Raw genomic sequence first — 18,218 nt, 5'->3', positions numbered from 1 at the left:
TGATGAGAGAGCTGTTTGATCAGCTGCTCCATCTCTTGGGAATATATGTGATTTGATAGGGCTGAATATTGTTGAATTCTCAGTATCTGACATCTCTCATATGTTTCAGGATCAGCTGCCAGTCAGCAAGCAGATGGAAGAAGTCAGTATGTAAGCGTTAAGGTTTCAGTTTTTCTTCAAAACATATCTGGCTAAGACTGAAAGGATTCTGTGTTTGTAAAAGTCATATTAAATCCTGAATTGACTTTATGCTGTTATACTGTATTAGAAGAAGAAATCCACCTTTATACACGTTTTACAAAATATAACAAAATGACCACATGCAGGACAAAACCAGATACATTAGTCATGCAGAAGTTTAAAGTTTAAAGTTTTTAAATATATTTTTAATTATTTTATATATATATATATATATATATATATATATATATAATTGGTCTATAATTATTTGGGGTATTTATTTTTTCTTATACCTTTCTCCTGAAATCTACTGGAATGTTTAGAAAGTTTCTTGAATACTTTAGTGTTTCATGGTCATTTTCCAACTCTGAATCAGGCTGATTTTGCTACTGTACCTTTAAGACTTCTCAATATAAATGATATAATGTCACTCATCAGGCCGGTCCAAGTTGCTGAATAATCAATAGGTGTTAATATCTACATGTGGGCTCTGTTCCAAAACCTAGTGAGCTGCTTTGTTGTCTCTATTGTCTACATAGGCAAGCAGTCATCTAAGGGAGCATCCTGAAATGAAATTAACCTCATAAATGACTGATCTGTAAAATGATTTGCTCGATTAGTATTTTTGTCTTGTTTTCCTTTATAAACATTATTAAATCAAAATACATTTACATGAGCCAAAAGCAAAATAACTTAAGATATTATGCCAATATTAAGATATTTTTTGTAAAAAATAAATAAATTAATTAACTAAAAATAAAAATGCATTTGTGTTAAATAAACAATCTGCCAGTGGGGTAAGAAACATAAACTTAAGGGAAAATAAGATTATTTTTATCACCCCATTTGTACATATTTTTTTCTTGTTTTAAGCAAAAACTCACTTAATTTTGATTCATTTTTCACGTCTTTTTGCTTCTCAAGTAAATGTATCTTGATTTCAGAATGTTTAGATATTTGTACTGGAAAACAAAACAAAAATACTGAGTAAGAAAATACGTTTTTTTTTGCAGTTTACATCACAGAAACATACCCATATTAGGTAAAATAGTTTATATTTAATCACTACTAATCAATACTTTTCTGTACTGTATGACATTATAAATATATAGATAATATTTCTTTTGCCATTTTGAATGAATGCCAGCAATAAATTTGCAAAATGATGCAAAATGCTGTCTGCCGAAAATCATATAAAATAAATAAATAAAAAATAACTGAAATAAAATTAAATGTAAAAACATACTTATTTTAGTGAGATCACAATGCTAAAATAAAGATGAATAAAAATTATATTAATGACTAATAAAAATGACTAAAACACACATGGATATTAATAAAACATGAACTAAAATTAAAATCATACAAATCAAAATTAATTAGAAATATATGTATGATTTTATTTTTAGTTCATTTTAGTCGATACTCAAAGCAGCAGCAGGTCACTATGTTTAGGAGTTAACCTACAGATCCACATTTCCCCATGAATACAAATTTCCTCGGTTGTGTTAATTGAGATTTGAAGGAAGCTTTGTTTTGAGATTGTTCTGAACAGACCAGCGACATGAGCGTGTCCGGTGATGACGGCCTGTGAAACTCACGCTGGCGCTGTTTGTCCTGCGCTGTCACAACAAAGACGCCAGGAGCCAATTACACGGCCGTCTTTCACTGATGAGTTACTGAAGAGGCCCACATTCACTTTGTGCAGCTGTTTTGAAGCTCAGACGTGACATAAAGCAATCGAGATATGATCCAGCAGCGTTTCGCATCGTGCAATGAGATCAGCACATCACAAAACCAACATGCAGAAAAGAGGAAGCGCTTCGTGAGCACTTACTTCAAGCCCTTGCTGTTTAGTGCAGGAAACAAATCATAAATTGAGGAAGGAAAACAGAGGAGAGCAGATTTTGAAATATATATATATATCGTGGTGTCATGACTCACTGCAAATAAGAAAATGCACATCCCATAATGCCTCACCTCGGCCTGTAGGGTCTCAAGGCGCGTCATGTGCTGGTTAGTGGAGATGCTTTTCTCTTTGAAATCATCCCGTAATGAATGAACCTGAGTAGACAACTGTTTCTCCACCTCGGCGGCCTGTGGACACAAACACAGACATTCATATCAGATACTTATAGATATCTAGTCTATACAGGCTGCTTCATGCAGTTTGTTCAGTATGTGTGCAGATGGTCTGTATGCATGGAGCACTGCACATTTGTCAATATACTGTACAACCAGCACATCAGCTGAGTTTTGAATATCATATTATTGTAATGCACTTTGGTTGCCAGTGTGAGACAAACTTTGTTCCACAATACTATGTGCTTGACCTTTTATTTAAATTGTGAGGATATCAACATATGGAATTATTATTATTTTCATTATTTTTTTTATTAGATGCTGAACTGATTATAGCAATTTTTTAACTATTCATTCATTCATTTCTGTTTTTTTTATTTTATTTTTAAATAAACTTACTTTACAAGCTACACAGTGTTCTTCCAAGATGTATTTATTTATTTTTAATCGTGTTTAGTTTACAACATCAGTTTTACAGGCAGATACTATAAGTGTTTTTAGAGCCACTAGATTTAACGAGAATTTTTATTTTAGACCATTTTTATTCTTGGGTTTTAACTCTTTTAACTTTATTTTATACTTTACTATTTTACTTGATTTAACAACTTGTATTTTTTTAGGAACTGGGCAGCGGATACTCTGAACATTTTCATTCTTCAGATTTAACTTTTTAATATTTTCTTATTATATTAAACTTTTCTTTTCTTTTCTCCTTGAAGAAAAATCACATTTACAATGTTGGTGCAATAGGCGTTTTTGGGCCACTTGATTTAAAAACTTATATTTTTATTTTGGGAACCGTGTAGCTGATACTATGAACAGTGTTAGTCTTCAGATTTAACTATTTTATTTTATATGTAATTTTTAATTTTATATTTTATTTATTTTATTTGATTAAATATTTATTTAATTTTATTTGTTTTTGTTTTTTTTTACATTTTATTTTATTTTTACAGAATCAGGTTTACAAGGTACTAGGCTACTATGAACATTTCTAGTCACTGGAATTAACTATAATTTTATTTTATTGTTTTGTCTTTATTTATTTTGACAAAATCAGGTTTACAAGGTACTCAGCTGATACTATGGGTGTTTTTAAAGAAATTTATAGCATTAGACGCTGTAGATATTCCACTGTTTTCTGTCTGTAAAATAATTTTGATAGTTTTAGACGGACAACAAAACTTAACTGCTTCATTCTAGCTGTTACATGAATCGAGCTGATCTGTAACCTTTTGACTTCATAATGTTACAGTAGCACACACTTTTTAACAGTTTAGCACCTCTATCACTGTGACAAGTTAGTTGTATTTCAGTTTCTTTTTAAAGGTCAGTGGCATGCACCGATGCAAAAATGCATTTGAAACACTCACGTGAAGATCTGATCAGTCACGTTATGTGATTTCACAAAGAAATGTATTAAAAGAGAGGCGAAGCCTGTTGCTGCCCCAATAATCTATGAGCATGAGTCATTTTACAGAACAAGTCAGAGAAATTCCACCCACCCACAAACACACACACCCACACACACACACACACACTCATTGATCACACTTGGCATTTCGGAGCGTCTGTAGAACGTTCCAGCAGAGATCCTTGTGTTTTTCCGAGCCGATTGGACGGCTGCGATCAGGCCACTGCAGCTGTGAGAAACACTCATTACCATCAGCCAGACTGCAGTCGCTAAACTGACTCACATCATCTGTGACTGTCGCCATGGAAACCCCCGAGTATTCGTGTTCACCGTGACGTACGAAAACAACAATGAAACTCACGCACCTATCAACTTTGCTGTTGCAATATCTCATGCTAGAAACCATTTGAACGTGTTTTTATCTGAATTTCTATCAGATTATGCAACAGGACTGTAACTATAACCTATAACTGCACACTTTTATTTGTGACTGTTTGTTTTCATTTCAACAGAAAACAGAAAATGTAAAAGAAAAAATGGCACATATTACTATTCTAAGGTACTAATCTGCACCTTTTTATATAAGGTACAACGTTGTTTTTGAACTAAATTTAAAAAATAATTACAAAGAAAAAACAATTAACACTGAATTTAACATGAATACTGAAATAGTTTTTTCTTGTAAAACATACTTCAATAATCTTAATCTTTATTTTTTGCAGTGCAGCTTTTCACACTTTTTTCTTCTAACAGTATGTGAGTTATAGATTCCTAACTTTATTTATTCGCTTGTATATCTGTGATGTAATTTTTCATGAGGGTTTGAGTCTTGCATTTCCTGGCAGGATGAATCTCCTGATTAAAGAGAATAGACTTTCAAAAATAATACTCAGCCGTTTTGAGAACAAAGTGGAAACGTCACCCATCTTGACCTTGGATTAAACTTTCTGTTGCCGCAGATAAAGACTGGAGCCAGATAAAGAAATGTTATACGTAGCAGGTTTTCACTTGTAGAAACCTGAATCAGATTGATGAACTTCTCATTAGCTTGATATTGTTTAAAAAAAATCATCATGAAGTAATCACAGGGGAAAAGCAGTTAAGTGAAGCTGTTATGGTCGTTATCTGTATTTACTGTGATTTGTTCTGTTGACAGGTGCAAGCAGAGATGACTGAAGTTTTTCAGGAACAGGCGGCTTTATAGGCTTCACAGAAATAAACATCTACCGGAAAAACAATCAAATGTATCTTCCTGTTTATCTTTACAAGGTTAGTAGCAAGGTTAAGTTTCCCAGCTAACAAAAATGTTTTAAGAATATATGTCTAACATTCCCATTAAGTAATGAAAATGTTATTTCTGATTTTTTTAAACGTTCATGCATCCAGGTGTTTTGTTTTTAATATTTTAAAAATTAAATACTTTTTAAGAATGTTAAGGGAACATTCCATGTTATAATTTTTTTCTGTCTAGGATAATATTATAGGGATGTTACTTTTAAATGTTCTGTGAATGTAACATTTGAAAAAAGTTCCAGGGAAAAAAAGCATTCCATGAATGATGTATAAATAATGTTTTGAGAACATTATTAAAAACCACATAACATTTGTTCATAACCTTGCCAGCACATTCTGAGAAGGTTCCCTGTTGCATTTAACTGAGATGAAATGAATAGCTCAAGACACTCAGTTTTATTTTACTTAAGATTTTCCTTATTTTTTTGTTAAAAAAAACAGACACAAATGAGCCAGTATTTCTCATACAGTGTGAATATCAAGCTAAAAACGAACATACAGCAGCTCAGAGCATTTAATCTGGAAGAGGTTGACGAGAAATGTTTGCGTTTGATTTTTGATCACAAACTGCTGTCTGGAAAAAGTATTTTCCCAGGAAGCAACGGATTTAATCAAACATCTCAAGTGAATCTTAATTGTGATTTTCTTTCCCACAGGATCTAACATTATTCATGACGGCACTGAAAGCTGAAGCGTAATTACATCTGCAGCACCTTCACGAATGATACTAATCAAAAAGCCATTAGTCATTTTAGTGGCTGTCCATTCAACAGTGTCATTTCAGCGTGAATCGTGTCTGAATGTGGGAAGCTCTCGCAGCTCAACATGACCCGCGGCACACGGCACACGGTCAGCTCACATGCCGGCCTTTTTATTGAGCTGCTGGCACGTCACGTGGAGCGTTGTGTCGGATCGGTGAGGTTGCGTGTTCATTTATGACTGCAGATCCTGCTTCGAACAAAAATCCCACTTATTACAGTCATACAGAATTTCAGATGCAGGTTCACAATGTCTCTGCGCTTTATTAGTTATAGGTTCCATCACAGCACATTGTGGGGGGGTTTGGAAGGAGGGGGAAATCATGTTTCCATGGTAACACATGGAATTGAACATAACATTTGGGGTTGCCATAGCGATATGTGGGAATAGTGATTGGTGGTGATGATTTCCCTTAGTCATACTGTCAGAGGAGGGAACCTGTGACATTTCTGCAGTATAAACTGAAGACACTCAGATGAAAGTCAGACTGCTGGACAATTCACACAGCAAATCACAAAATAAAGCAATAAACCACTCCACAGTGATTTTATCGCATTTAAAGAGTGGTGAGAGGGTTAAAAATGCTTTTCAGTAACCCCAGCAAAAGCTATATGATAAAACACAACAGTCTTTGTAAATAACTAGTGCTGTCTAAGGCAAGCATAAAAATAATGTGCTAGGGATGTGATCAAACCTCTAACATGATGCATTAAAGGGATAGTTCAACCAAAAATGACATGATTTTGTCATGATTTACTCACCCTCATATTGTTTCCAACCTGTTGTTTCTTTCTTCTGCTGAACACACAATAAAATATTTTGAATATTTTTGGTAACCAAATAGTTGCTGGTAGCCATTGACTTCCATAGTATGGAGACAAATACTATGAAAGTCAATGGCTACAGCAATTGTTTGGATTACCAACATTCTCCAAAATATCTTTTGTGCTCAAAAGAAGAAACTCATACAGGTTTGGAACAACATGAGGGTAAGTAAATCATGACAAAATGTTACATTTTGGGTGAACCATCCTTTTAATATTCTGTATATAATTATATTAATACATAATATTTTCACACCAGACAGGAAGAAACCACAATCACAAATGCACACAAGAGATCCACATGTGCAAGACAATCCACAAATAAGTGCAAGAGATCCACATGCATGCACGGCGATCAACAAATCATGCAAGAGATCCATGCATGTGCATGGCAATCCACAAATGCGCTCAAGAGGTAAACACAGGCTCCGTTCATAAATGCATGCATCAGAATGTGAATCTATATAAACATTAATGTCTTTACTCAAAATGTATAGAGTGTATAAATGTATCGGTTGGTTTTTAGGTGGTTCTTCGTGTCGTGTATTAGTGTGAACATCTTGTGTGCATTTGTGGATTGTCATGCACATGCATGGATCTCTTGCATGATTTGTTGATCGCCGTACATGCATGTGGATCTCTTGCACTTATTTATGGATTGTCTTGCATATGTGGATCTCTTGTGTGCATTTGTGGATTGTCGTGTATTAGTGTGAATATCTTGTGTGCATTTGTGGATTGTTGTGCATGCGTGTGAATCTCTTCCGTACTTTTGTGGATTACCATGCACGTGTGTGGATCATATTTGTGGAAGTTATTGAGGTACATAGTATTTCCAGTTGTTTTACTAGGTTCTTAGCTTGACTCAAATCATACGTCCCAGCAGGGATCAGAGATTTTCTTCTTCTTCTCAAAGCTGTATCAGCGCTCCTGCTGTCTGAGCACAGCATCAGTGCACTATGGTGATCCCACGACCTGTTACTGATGTTGCTTTGCCATTCATTTCCAATGCAGCATACCAGTGAACATATAATCAATGCGATCATTTATTAAAGGCTCAGAATCACCCCATCTTGGTAATGAAATGTAGGTCTATTTTGTTGCCCCCCCCCCCCACCTCTCTCTCTAAACCTTTGTAATGTAATTAGTGAAATGCTTCTCTCTGATCAGATTAGGCTGCTGGGGTTCAGGCGTTTTTGACAACCCCCTGCTTCCAGACAGACGTGTGTGTGTGTGTGTGTGTGTGTGTGCAACAGAAAGCATCTGTCCAACACAACACAATATGTTCAGTACATTAGCTAAACATCAGCTTAAACATTATGCTGTCTGCATTTTCTAAGCTTTACCTACTAGCTGCTCTACTTCATTACCTAGTTATGTTGTCACTGTATGGCAAGCTGGTTTAACATTATATCCTTAAAACGTACTAGTATCTAGATAATGCTACAAGTACTTATTTTTTTAGCTACTAGTATCTATTCCATTATTAGTGCTTCTACTAGTTACTAGTACTTATTATTTAGATACTAGTAACTTTTTAAAGACAGTAGTGTAGTAGAGTATACATACTAAGTAGTATGTATTCCAAAAGTGACAAGTATCTTTTTAAATATTACTAGTATTTATTAGATAATAGCATATATATTTATTAAATACTGTTACTTTTCATAAGATACTAGTACCTATTTAATAGATACTAGTAGGTATTCATTATGCACTAGAACTTATTTGATGCTAGTATCTTTTGTAATTATTACTAGTAACAAATCTTATTATACTATACTATTTCATCATACACAACTGCTTTTTTATCTTGTCTTATGTTGTGAGTGGTTGTTATGGTGGAATACATACTAGTCAAAATCAAATGTATTACTAGTAATAAATTTAATAGTTAATAGTCGCTATTGAAATAAGTACTAGTAACCAATGAATAAGTACTAGTATATAATATTGAGTACTAGTATTTATTTGATAGGTACAAGTATCTAAGAAATGAGTAATAGTATATAATACTAAGTACTAGTATCTAAGAAATGAGTAATAGTATATAATACTAAGTACTAGTATCTATTTAATAGGTACTAGTATCTAATGAATAATCACTAGTAACTAATTAATAAGTACTAAGTACTTAATTGTAAGGGTGACACAAATAGTCGAAGATTCGACGCTTCGATAGGAGGAGCCTGATTAGACTTCCAATCTCACAGTCGAATATTCGCAGAGGTGTTATGATCGTGCCATTTTGGCAATATGGGGGTGTTCAAATGTCTGATTTCACATAGAACTACCGGTTTTCTCCCAATAAGTTAATATACAGCCTATTATGATAATGCTGTTAATAAGAATCTGAAAAGAAGAAGCTTTAAAGAAATATTTTAACGTGCGTGAATAAATCCAACCACCCCTATAGATTTAAGTTTCACTTTCCATAACCCGTGACCGACAGAGGAGCATCTTGGCGGCAGGGATTTAAAACTTTAACAAGACTCAAACTGAGTGAAAGACTGGATTTCAATCAGATAGGGTACCAGTTTATATATATCGTGTATATATTACTTATCTCGTATAAGATGCATTTGGTTGCATGCTTCACTGTAGTACTACGGTTAATATCTCTTCAGCGCGCAGCACGAGCAGGACAAACAACAATGTAGAATATTAATAACTATGACTGGGACTGTCATATAAATAACATTATAAAGAAAACACTATTATAATAAAATGCTGTGAATTTTTAGAGTTTAGTTGCCGTGTTTCTGCACGTTTTGTTGTGCCCAAAAGGAGTATCGGCAAGATTCGAAAATTCCGATTCGACTATATAAATCCTTAGTCGAGGACACCCCTACTTAATTTAACAGATAATAGTAACTAAAAATAAATACTAATATCATGAAAAATAGATACTAATATGTTTTAGGGATAAAACAGCTTGCCATAGTCACTGTCTCGTCAGAAGAAAATTGTATTGCTCTAATGTTTTATTTTTGTGTCAACTTTGTTACAGACATTTCTCCTAAAATACCACTGAGGGAAATAAAAATGCAGTTGTTGCATATATTAAAAATACAGAACTATAAAGTCATACTGAGAAAAATCCTTTCAGTTTCTTTTCTGAAACTCTTCTTCAAGGTTCTTCTCGGATGAAACGTCTGAGAAGCAGGAGATTCTGTTTCTTCCTAATTAATCTCAATGCTGTCTTAAAGAAACTGCTGAGATATTAATGAAATTTCATTTGTGATTTTCTTTTCTTCAGGTTATTTTGTTGTTGTTGTATATGTAAGTCATCACACAGTTCCTGCTGTCCTCTCTTGCTCGGTTTCAGTCATCTGGACGTAATGTTGTTGGTAAAGAGGATCTGGATTAAAGCCTAATCCCACCTGAGTTCATCCATGTGTCTCTCTGCCTTATGTCACTTCCTGTTGCTTGTCCCACAGAAGGAAGGTCATCTGAGTCTGCAGCTCAAGATCCATTAGCAGATTTGTCAAGCCCATCTAGTTATCTCATATTCAGAGCCTCTTTCTTGCTTTAGAGTACATCACCGTCAGCAGCCGACTAGCTTAATTACATAAAAAAAATAAAAACACTGCCAAAGTTTACCAGCCAAACCATGACCCTTACTGCAAGTCGTTTGCTTATATTTTGCTGGATTATATGAAACATGTGATCAAAAATTGACTAGTTTGTTCTAGTAGTTAGATGATAGATGTCACAATTTATATTTTAAAAAGGCTTAAATGATATGGTGTATTTTGAAATTGGCAGGGTTATTATTGGTTACTAAAACTATAAAAAGGAGGGGGGCATTTTGTTGATTTGTTGAAATAAAATAAATATGAAAACTTATTATATTTCAATTAGTTGCAAATACAAAAGTTGAAAGTTTACAGTTGAAATACAAAAATAATTAAATAATAATAACTAAAATAAATACATGAAATAAAATAAATAACAAAATATACTAAAAACTGTAAAACAAATACAAACACAAATGACTTTAACCAAAAATAAAATTAAAACAGAAAATATAAAAATAAAAATCAATTCAAAATATTATTAAAAACTATAATTATATTAATCATACTAAACTAACATTGTGTATTGGTCAGCCAAAATAAATGATTGAGTCTTCAGTGAGTCTTCATCCAATGTGAGTCAACAAAATAGATCTGTCAAAACCAATTTTTTTTTTTTAAATTCATTTTAGTTCCCAGTGGATAAAAGGGTTTCATGATTTATTTTCTGTCCATTATTTTGTTTTGTTTTGTTTTTGCTGGTGTTTTTGCCCTCAGCTGAAAGCCCTTGTGCTGCTAGTCTTGGTTAGTTTATCACCATCGATTCTTCTTCCATTTGTGTGTGTATATTAATAGCATCACATGTGCTAATGACGGGATGTGTGTGTGTGTGTGTGTGGGAGTGAATGAAACTGACCAGGATGGACAGTGTTAAAGCATGTTATGGACAGCTGCAGTAAATCTGAACATTAAAGTCATTAAGACTGAAGTTCAAAGTGGTTTGTCGGGGCGACACGGCTGTTTAAATACAGGAAGAGATTGTTGTCTGACCTCCGCTGCGTCAGTGCCGCAACACCACAGCGTCCCGGGGCAAAATCAATGAGACTCAATGACAATTCAGATACGCCTGTGAACAAGAGTTGCACACAGAAGCACAACCTAAACTCAATGTGGCATTTAACCTGCAAATCTCAATTTCCTGCCAAATCAATAAATGCCAATTTCCCTTCATTGCTCAGAAATTATGGTCTTCATTCAACATCAGTGATTCATCAATTTGAATTTCATCATGTTTCGAAGTGATTTCAACCAGTGTTATTGATATCAAGACCTATATATGATGTTATGCATAAATTATGATTTTTCTGCATTTGAATTATTTTTCTTTAACCAGGCCTATTAAAGTGCAGTTTATTTAAATATCCATCAATGAAGAAAGATGCATTTTACCTGCAGAAATGGTCTAGTTATGACATAACTAACTGATAATGCTAACCAGCCAAACAACACCGAGTCAGATGTTGCATTAATATTAGCCATATTACCACCTGATTTGCATCAAAATAACATGGATTTTGATGTCAACAGCAATAGATTTGGTAAGCAGCTATTATCGTTAACTTAAACTATAACTAAAACCATAAAGTGCATTTTCATTATTTAAAAAAAAAAAACATTAACTAAAAACGAAACGAAATAAAATATAAAAATGTAGACTTATTTTATTTCTCTTTTTTGTTTAGTTTAAGTTGAATTGTTAAAATAAACAAATAAATGACTAATAAATGAATTTTAATTAAAATTAAAATGAACAGAGAAAATATAATTGAATATAATTACAAATATGAACAAAGTTTTTAATATATATATTTTGCTATCCTTTTTATGCATGATTATATGACTAATTGCAATTAATTATTTGCTTTATTTGTTGAATTCTCATTTTTCCCTGCTGTCTGAAACGCTAACAGTACCTGTGGCATATTTTTGGGTTAAAGAATTAAAATAAAAATATCTGTATTAAACTATCACAAACAGCCAAAAGTGACTCAAGCAAAACTGCAAAATTGTGTTCCCTCACACAACTATAACAGATTATGTCTGCTGGCCAAAACACGCTCAAGTGCAACAGCTGACAGACACAAAGATACAAAAAAAAGTTTACTTCTTCATCAGCCTCATTCATTGGCCACAATTAAAAAAAATTCCCTGTGTGTCTTCAAGGTCGACCCTGCTGGTCTGTCAGACAGGTAGATTGCATAATTTTGAGCCGCACAGCTGTTGAATTATTGAAAACGGAGCGGAGCATAGAGTAATTTTGATGAGTTTGCGTAAGGTAGTGTCTCAGGAAGGTGAGGGGACTCTCTGCGCCGTAGCATGAAATTTATTCATAGCATGTGTGTTGTTTTCCACCTGCCTCTGTATGGATTTCCAGCCCACTATAATCAATATTTCAATTCAAAGAATGACCGGAATAATCATTCTGGCTTTTCTTGAGCACACTGCTTTATCAATGAATGTTTTAGCCAATGATTTTGTTGTGCAGAGAGGTAGTTAAGGCTCAAAGCTGCTAACCAGATGGTTTCTGGTTCGATCTCCATAAGGAATGAACCATAAGAATCACCAGGTAACCTCAGGTTACTCTGGATTATTCCTCTAATAGCCTCATGGCATTTTACACTTAGAGGAAAGTTTTATCTAAAGCTTACAGGATGTGTTTTATCAGTGTTCATCCTTCATCTGTGTTCTTTTTCTTTCCTTTTTATTCATTGTAAACCATTTGAATATTGGATTGCATATATGTGACCCTGGACCACAAAACCAGTCTTAAGTCGCTGGGTATATTTGTAGCAATAGCCAAAAATACATTGTATGGGTCATAATTATCGATTTTTCTTTTATGCCAAGAATCATTAGGATATTAAGTAAAGATCATGTTCCGTGAAGATATTTTGTAAATTTCTTACCATAAATGCATCAAAACTTAATTTTTGTTTAGTAAAATATGCATTGCTAAGAACTTCATTTGAACAACTTTAAAGGCGATTTTCTCAATATTTAGATTTTATGCATCCTCAGATTCCAGATATTCAAATAGTTGTATCTCAGCCATCCTAATTCAGCTTTCAGATGATGTATAAATCTCAATTTTGAAAAATTGACACTAAAGGTTTTGTGGCTTTGTCACATATTTATATTAAACATACATTTTTCTTTCTTTCTTTCTATGTATTATTATTTTTTTAAATAATTTATTTAGCCTTTTCTAACACAATGCTCTACAAGTGTAGCTACAGAAATGGTGTCATTTAGCATTTGGTAGACAGTTTTATCCAGAGCATACAGGACATGCATTTTATCAAATTGTATCTATAGAAATCAAAACCCAGGACCTCGCTTTATTATTATTATTTTTTTTTTTTTATTTTTTTTTTTTGTTTGCTTTTTCACTTTTCTTTTTATTGATTTCAATCTATTTTTATATTGAATTACATATATTTATATCAAATATTAATTAATTTATATTTCTCTTTTTTTTTCTTATTGCTGACTTAAAATGGTCAGCTTTATTTATTTTCTTTTCATTGTGCAAGGACGTAGGTTTGCTTTTGACATTGGTGGGGACATAAGGCCAACAAAGCCATCGATGCACCTTTGTTAATTCCTGAAGTGAACTTTTATATTTACTGTTTTAGACTGCTTTCTTGAATTGGGTGCAATCCTGCGAGTTGTTCTAAATGCGGCGCTGCGCTTCTCATCCACTGTGCGACTACATTCCTCCCATGTATTAAATGCGTGTCCTTGAAAGTGCTCAGTTTTCTAAAGTATTTACTTTAACTTCTTAGGTATATGTCAATGATATGACCTTGCATATGCTTCTGAAATTACAAAAACATATACATATATTTAATTGTTTGATCAAAATTATTGCTAGGGACAGTTTGGTAGTCGCTGGATTTTGGTAGGGACACGTCCCTTGCATCCCCCCCTAATTCTACACCCCTGCTAACGTTTATGAAATGTGCCTTGCCTTTTTGTGACACCACAGAAACAGGCTACATTCTGTCAAAGTCACAGAAACAAAACACTGCTGTAAAACAACTGGACGAGCAGCAGATTCGGCGTCAAGTTTCCAAAACATGAAGTCCAAGGTTTACAGAGCTGTATTCTGGCAAACCCCTCCACTGCCGCTGTTTTGGCCTCATCTGACCCACTGTGAACTGTATCAGGCTGAAGGTGTCACTCACCCGGCTGAGCTGCTCCAGCAGTCGATGGTTTTGTTCTGACAGCTCGCTGATGGCTCGGCTCTTGTCGCGGTCGGCCTCTCGCAGCTGCACCTGATGTCTCTCCAGCTCCCCCTGCAGGTGTTGCACATCTGTCTCCAGTTCTGCCACCCGACCTTCCCACTCGCCCTCACGGCTCTCCAGACGCCGCCGCAGCTCGTGCTTCTCCTGCTCCAGGAGCTGGAAAAGGAAAAACAGGGTCATTGACATTTATTGGCATAAGTTTGCCAGGTTAGTGGCATCACATCTTTAATAGATATTCATAGTTTTGTGTAAGGGACTTAGTAGCAACTAAACTTGTAATATAATAAAACTACTACTGTTTTGAACAACAATATTCCAAAGTTTTGGAGTCTTTTTTAAAAGAAATTAATATTTTTATTAATCAAGAATGTATTAAATTGATCAAAAGTGACAGTACATTTATAATGTCACCAAATATTTCTATTTCAAGTAAAAAAAATTCAAAAGAATCCTGAAAAATACAATGTATCACAGTTTCTGCAAAAAATATGAAGCAGCACAACTGTTTTCAACATTCATAATAATCAGAAATGTTTGTTGAGCAGCAAATCATTATATTAGAATGATTTCTGAAGGATCATGTGACACTGAAAACTGGAGTAATGATGCTGAAAATTCAGATTTCTTCACAGGAATAAATTACATTTTAAAGTATATTACAATTGAAAACAGTTATTTGAAATTGTAATAATATTTTACACTTCTTACTATATTTTTGGTCAGATAAATGCAGCCTTGGCGAGCATAAGAGATTTCTTTCATAAATCATTAAACAAGAATATTTGTGAAATATATTAGTTTTGGACAGATAGAAATTCACATTAAATTTCTCATGTGCTCATGTTCATGTACTCTCAGAAAAAAACACAAGTACAAAAGCTTTTACTGGGGTTGTCCACTTTCACAAAAGTACTAAATTGCACCATTTAGGTACTACAGTGTTCCATTTAAGTATGTACCTTTAAGGAATAAATATGGTGCAAATTTGTACCTTTTGAAAAGCTACCACCCCACTGACAGCTTTTGTATGGTCTTTAGTGGGCCAGAATAAGCTGTAATGCAGACCAGTGCTAGTCCTTAATAGCCAGACATCTGAATTTCATGGTCTGAGACATACAGTTCTCATGTCACAAAGGGTCAGTCAGGTTGAGTCCCGGGCACCTCTGAGAGCTCTTGCTATAATTGCAGAAAATGAAATCCGGCACTGATTAAGAGCTGTGAAATCCACTGTGAAGGCTATCAATGCAATTAACTGTTAGAAGTCATTTCAGTGCTGATTATTTGCTTTTGTTAGAGGGTGAAGGTTTCCTCAAATTAGTCAGAATACATGAGTAAAGAAAAAATAGCAAACTAGGACGTGGATTAAGACAAGGGGTTTAAGTCAAAGATGTGAGGGACAGTTGCATGGAGAAGCGCCAGGAATCTGTCGCGCGTCTGGCCCTCAGACGACTGAAGAGAGCCAAAGCACATAAGCTTTGCTTGCAGCATCGCTGAAACGACCATCAGAGCCCATATAGATCTGAACCAGATTCAACTCAGTCAACATCTTCACGAAGTCCACATCAGTGACAGTAAACGCTTTACGTATCCACCATCATAGACATGCTTTTTTTGTATTTTTATGACTGTATAAAAGTGCTTATAACATAATATGAGTCTTAAAAACCATTTGCCTTTAGATTTATGCATATTTTTGTGCAATTAGAAAGAGTTTTGAGAACAGCTGGAGTTGGGATCTCTTCAGTTGTTCAGCATGAGGAAGAAAGAGACTAACAGTGTGTGACTAAATGTGTTCCCCTCATTTAAGTGATTATGATACATCCTGATTAATAATTAAAAAGCAGATTGACTGCATACACATGTAAACAACACATGCCTGTGAAATCAATCACAGCCTTGGAGTGATAAACAAAGCATTAAATTACACTCTTAAAAATAAAGCTTCATGATTTACTCGATTATTGAGATTTTAGGAACACAAGTAAAGCATCCTGATTTTATTTTTTATTTTTTTCAATTATTACAAAAAAACTATTTCTATTATAAATTAATACGTTTTAAATTTTATATGCATAATTTGAATTATACCCAAAGCTGTACCATTTGTTGTTCTGCCTTTAATTTATGCTTGATTTTTCTATATGTATTTTCTATATTTATATATTACACATACATACTCTAATTGTAAATCAAACTAACAAGCATAGCATTTTTTGTTTGTTTGAATAGGCCTGCTATTAAAAAACTTGATTCAGTTGCGTATTGATTTTTATAATTACTAATTATAGGCTAATTAATTATTATAAATTAACAATTGTATTACAGATTAAGTACCATTTATTGCACTGCCTTTAATTTAATTTGCATTTTTATTTACATCGTTGTTGTTGATTTTTAGCCATGTTTACAGTAGTAACTTGTTGTTTGTGAGCTTTTATTTACATATTTAGGCATATTTGTTTGCATGTTAACCTAGTCGTGTTTCATGCCCTGAATGTTGATGTGAGTGTCGGAAATTTCTTTTACTAACAAATATGAGTTGAAACCAGTAATGAATAACCCTAAAAAGCCATGCTAGTTTGCACAACTTGAATAATCCAATGGCAGAATTTCTAGAAAGTCCCAAAGACTCTTTGTCGGCAGAATATTGAATTAGGTTCAGAAGTTTAGAGCTTCTCACCTCCAGTTTGTCGTTTAAATCCTTGGTCATTTTGTCATATTGCTTTGTGAGGTCTTGGTTTCTTTCAAGTAGTGCTTTGCCCAATTTAGCAGCGAGGACCAAGTCCTTCTCCTTTTGCCGGAAGAGCGACAGTAGGTCAGAGTCCTGTCCGCTCACAGGTGTCTCTGAGGCGGATACCTCCAGATCCTCCTCCCGCTCGCGGGTGAGCATAGCCAGCTCCTCCTCCAGAGCCATGCCGAGTCCCCCTGGCGCGGTGTGTAGCAGCGTGAGGGTCTGGTTTCCCGCGGCGGAGTCTGGCGAGTTTTGACGGCTGGGATCGAGCGCTCGGTCCATGCGGTCGCTGTCCAGCTGCGGTGGTGCTGAAATCGCGCTGCGCAGATCGAGGCAAGACGCGAACATCGCCTCAATCACGACAGATCGAGCGCTTCAGACCCGGTGAGCCCGCTTTAGTCCTGGGTCCAGGTGACCTGCTTGGCTCTGGGTGGGTGATAACGCCATGGAAATGGATAAATCGTATCCAGTATGATTATATGCGCTTTATCTGGTCTCCGGCGGCAATCAATTGATCACTGAGCCCAATATAATCCATCAAGCCTCGCCAAATCAGTGTAAAACCCTCTCGGGATGGTTGATCTTCACGTTAACCTCCTTGATGATCACCGTCCAGTCGTTGTGTCCACTCCAGAGCACCGGGGTCCCGGTTATTCCCCATTATTGTCGCCCCTTGCTCACATCCCTGGCCTATAAGACACAAATACACGGATTGCTCTCGTGCGCGAGCCTCCTCCCAACCCCGCGCGCGCTCTCTCTGCGTCCGTGACGTCAGATAATCAACCTGCTCCTCGTAGCCGCTCATTGGTGGATTGTGATAACGCCATATGCTATAGAAGAACTGGGTGAAAGACAGATGAATGTTGCTGGTGTGTTGGGGAACACAGTGTGTTCTTGATCTGGAAGGTTAATGACCTGCCATGGATAAGGTCAAAACTAACCTCTTCATAGTCAGTATTATTTGGTTAACCCAGTATGATTTCATATCAAGATTTTTCAGCTTTTAAATTGTAGTATATCTCAATATGGATTGGATCATATGGATATGATATGATTTTATAGTTTACATTTATGGTTTATATAAATACACACAGACACACACATTTGGTA

The 18,218-nt window shown here is 34.9% G+C and overlaps 1 protein-coding gene across 3 annotated transcripts in view; it reads right to left on the bottom strand.

The window, feature by feature from the left end:
• Nucleotides 1-17,836, bottom strand: part of bicdl1 (BICD family like cargo adaptor 1) — a 42,337-nt gene extending 24,501 nt beyond the window's left edge. For all 3 annotated transcript variants that reach the window (XR_009272477.1, XM_058784711.1, XM_058784712.1), the window contains exons 1-3: nt 17,058-17,836; nt 14,318-14,533; nt 2,161-2,277 (exon numbers count right to left, since the gene is read on the bottom strand). Coding sequence is in view for 2 of the 3 variants with exons in the window: in XM_058784711.1 (XP_058640694.1) it covers nt 2,161-2,277; nt 14,318-14,533; nt 17,058-17,456 (732 nt within the window). In the remaining variant the exon portion in view is untranslated. The remainder of the gene's footprint in view (nt 1-2,160; nt 2,278-14,317; nt 14,534-17,057) is intronic.
• Nucleotides 17,837-18,218: the final 382 nt, after the last annotated feature.

This window comes from Onychostoma macrolepis, chromosome 08, assembly GCF_012432095.1.
Source record: "Onychostoma macrolepis isolate SWU-2019 chromosome 08, ASM1243209v1, whole genome shotgun sequence".
In the NCBI taxonomy this organism is placed as follows: Eukaryota; Metazoa; Chordata; class Actinopteri; order Cypriniformes; family Cyprinidae; genus Onychostoma; species Onychostoma macrolepis.
Note: the sequence above shows the minus strand (reverse complement) of the source record. Positions and strands in the feature narration are given on the sequence as shown.